The sequence below is a fragment of the Hippocampus comes genome, unplaced genomic scaffold, assembly GCF_001891065.2.
Source record: "Hippocampus comes isolate QL1 unplaced genomic scaffold, H_comes_QL1_v1.1 scaffold176, whole genome shotgun sequence".
Classification (NCBI taxonomy): domain Eukaryota; kingdom Metazoa; phylum Chordata; class Actinopteri; order Syngnathiformes; family Syngnathidae; genus Hippocampus; species Hippocampus comes.
Window position 1 is genome coordinate 1,686,959 of NW_017805826.1, and position 3,329 is coordinate 1,690,287.

The 3,329-nt window shown below is 40.1% G+C and overlaps 1 protein-coding gene across 1 annotated transcript in view; it reads left to right on the top strand.

Moving 5' to 3' along the window:
* Window positions 1-1,546, top strand: part of LOC109526081 (glutathione-specific gamma-glutamylcyclotransferase 1-like) — a 2,899-nt gene extending 1,353 nt beyond the window's left edge. The window contains exon 3 of the mRNA XM_019887102.1: window positions 916-1,546. Within this exon, the coding sequence (XP_019742661.1) occupies window positions 916-1,311 (396 nt within the window). The 3' untranslated portion in view covers window positions 1,312-1,546. The remainder of the gene's footprint in view (window positions 1-915) is intronic.
* The last annotated feature ends 1,783 nt before the right edge of the window (window positions 1,547-3,329 follow it).

The window sequence follows — 3,329 nt, forward strand, 5'->3', positions numbered from 1 at the left end:
TATATATATATATATATACACACACACACACACACACACACACATATATATATATATATATATGTAGGTCAACTCACAGTGCACAGGGTTCGATTCCAGGCCTCGGCCTTCCTTTGTGACGATTGCATTCTTCCTGTACTTGCGTGGGTTGTCTCCGGAAACCGGGTACTCCAGTTTCCTTACGCATTCCAAAAGCATATATGGTAGGGCGATTAAACACTCTACGTTGTCCCTAGGTGTGATTGTGAGTGCCAATGGTTGTTTGTCTGTGTGTGCCCCACGATTGGCTGGAAACCAATTCAGGGTGTACTCTACCTGTTGCCACAAAAAAAGACATCTGGCATAGGCTCCAGCATGCCCACGACCCTCGTGAGGATAAGCAGATCAGATATACAATCGGTCGGATTCAGCAGGATTTCAATTAGATGATGCAATCAATTTATTGTTATCAATTTTATGGGAAAATGATGAAAAATATCAACATTTATGAAAATCATAAATTGGATAATATAGTCTGATTAAGCCACATCCCTTTGGGTATGACGTGCATGCATTCAATTATGCAAAGATATTTTCTTGCATAACAGAAAAAAAGCCTTTTGCATTTTCTATTTATTGCAACTTTTTCATATTTGGGCATGACAATTAAGATTTCACTTAAAAATGTTTTGACTCCTGTTCAACCATCCCATATTAGGTATGGAACGCATACATTTGAAAATTAAAGTAAGAAAAACAATTGTAGCGCCTGTATTCCACAGCTGGTCGAAGACTTCGAAGCAAAAATCTTGTGACTTTGCAAGCCTCAGGGACCGTTTACTGTGTTTGTTTTTAATCACTGAGCTCAACAATTACATAAGGGGACTGGCAATATTCTCCAGTTAATAAGTTCCTGACCATTTCTCTTCCTTATAGGCTTGTACATGGGGCGTGGCTTATGAAGTGGCCGATGCACAGATAAAGGAGGCCTTTCAGTACCTCAACATAAGAGAAGGAGTGATAGGAGGATACGTCACAGAGATGGTGGAGTTCATTCCTCGGGAGAAAGACGTGGACACCGTCCACGCCCTTGTCTACATCGCCACCTCCGACAACCCCGCCTACCTGGGCCCCGCTTCCGCCCAGGAGATCGCCAACCAGATCGCCGTTTGCAGGGGAAAGACAGGCCACAACACTGAATATCTGCTTCGGCTTGCCGACTTCATGCGACTCTGCTGCCCGGAGGTAGAAGACGAGCACCTCTTCTCCATTGAGGCCGCCGTTTTGAACATTTACCGAGACTGCAAAACACAAAACTCCCTCCTTGTTTGATCTGTCTAAAAGACACAAAGCACTTTATATTGACGTGCAGTTTAAATGTCACATGAATTGAATGTAGCAGGTTGTATTCCATGAAATATAATACTTCATTTTTATATTCTATTCTTGTTTACTGCATGTAATGCATTTTTTTAACATTACTAACTGCTTTTAGATTTCCTATTTAGTGTATACTGTACATTCATCAATGTTATTTTAATAATAAACATGCCTTCATTAAACGGTGCTGCGAGTCCTGCCTGGAATTCCCTATATGTTTCTGTCGAGCTCATGCTTACAAATCACGTGACTCAGGAATGTTCAGCTGCAGCCTTCTAGGAAATGCTGACTTCATCTGAAATGCTCAGGAGTACTGCATAAGCAATCGCGACTTGAAGGGAGACTGTGCAGTGGGGATTTCTAACCACCTATTCCCCTATATGTAGCTGGGGCAAGGATTAAACAAATATAGTAATTCATGGTGCAAGAAAAATAAACACATTCAATGTTTATCTAAACTAGCCTGTAATCTAATTCGTTAATATCATTCATGAATTCTACAACGCTTGGAATGTACTGACATCATAGATGCTCTGTGTCATTCAGTGCTTATTGTGCTCATGATGGGATTTGAATTGAGTATAAGAGATACGTGTGTGTGTGTGTGTGTGTGTGTGTGTGTGTGTGTGTGTGTGTGGTGTAGTGTATGTGTAATCAAATCAAATAAATCCAGAATTATTTTTGACAATCGATTAATCATTTAAAAATTTTTTTTTCAAATTTCCAAATCCTTCTCATATGTTACAACAGACCAAACTGGTGAGTGAACCATAATAAATATCAATTTGTTCACTTTCTGCATTGTAAATTTGAAATAATATCCTATTTTTTAATTTGGGGATGTAAATTAAAACATCTTTTTATCCAATCATTTATTCGTTTTGTGTGTGTGTGTGTGTGTGTGTGTGTGTGTGTGTGTGTGTGTGTGTGTGTGTGTGTTTGTGCAAAGGTATAAATTAAGTTTATTTTCCCTTTAAGTGAGCTGTCCTAAAAAAGTTTGCAGATTTCTGCTTGTACATTTTGAAGGAAGCAAGAAGAGGAGTTAGGAGCACAGCGAGTGTTACTCCCCCTGCATGGACTTTAATCACCAGGCCATAACTTGACATGTACACGTGTTGGACTAAAAAAAAAAAAAAAAAAAAAAAAGGGGGGGGGGGGTATTGCACCCATAGATAAACAAGGCTGCTGCATACAGTAGGAACAAAATTTCTGTGACACGTCGCAATGTTTTCTATGGAGTGCAAGTACAAGTAGGCTAAAGGTCAGTTCTGAAACCAAAGAAACAAATGCGCATGCTTCATGCACTGTTGAGAACGTATGGAGAAAACATTTCTTAGTCTCTGCAAATCTTTTTAATCAAACAAAAAGAATCTGAGTGTCTTCACAACCAGCATTGGAACAAAGACGCCAGAACAAAAATGTCAGATGACTCAGAGAATGACCCATATTGCATTCAAAATTATTTTCTTGTTTCTGCTGTTATCTACCAAAGTAATTGTACAAGAACAGCAAAACACTCTTGTGGACCATTTGTTGCATTAACTTTTCAGGTAATTACCATTCTTCTCAGATCAGAATTAAAATTCTCAAGAAGACTTGTTTAATTTTCACATCAGTGTGTCACTTGCCCATATTAAAAAGGCTTTCATTTCTGCAAATGTTTACGCACAGTTCTCAGACGTTTCCTACTTTATCAATTGTTTGAATTATTCATTAATTCATTCATTCATTCATTTTCCGATCAGCTTATCCTCACAAGGGTCGCGGGGGGTGCTGGAGCCTATCCGAGCTGTCTTCGGGCAGTAGGCGGCCCTGAACCGGTTGCCAGCCAATCGCAGGGCACACCGAGACGAACAACCATCCGCGCTCGGACTCACACCGAAGGACAATTTTGAGTGTTCAATCAGCCTGGCATGCATGTTTTTGGAATGTGGGAGGAAACCGGAGTACCCGGAGAAAACCCACGCAGG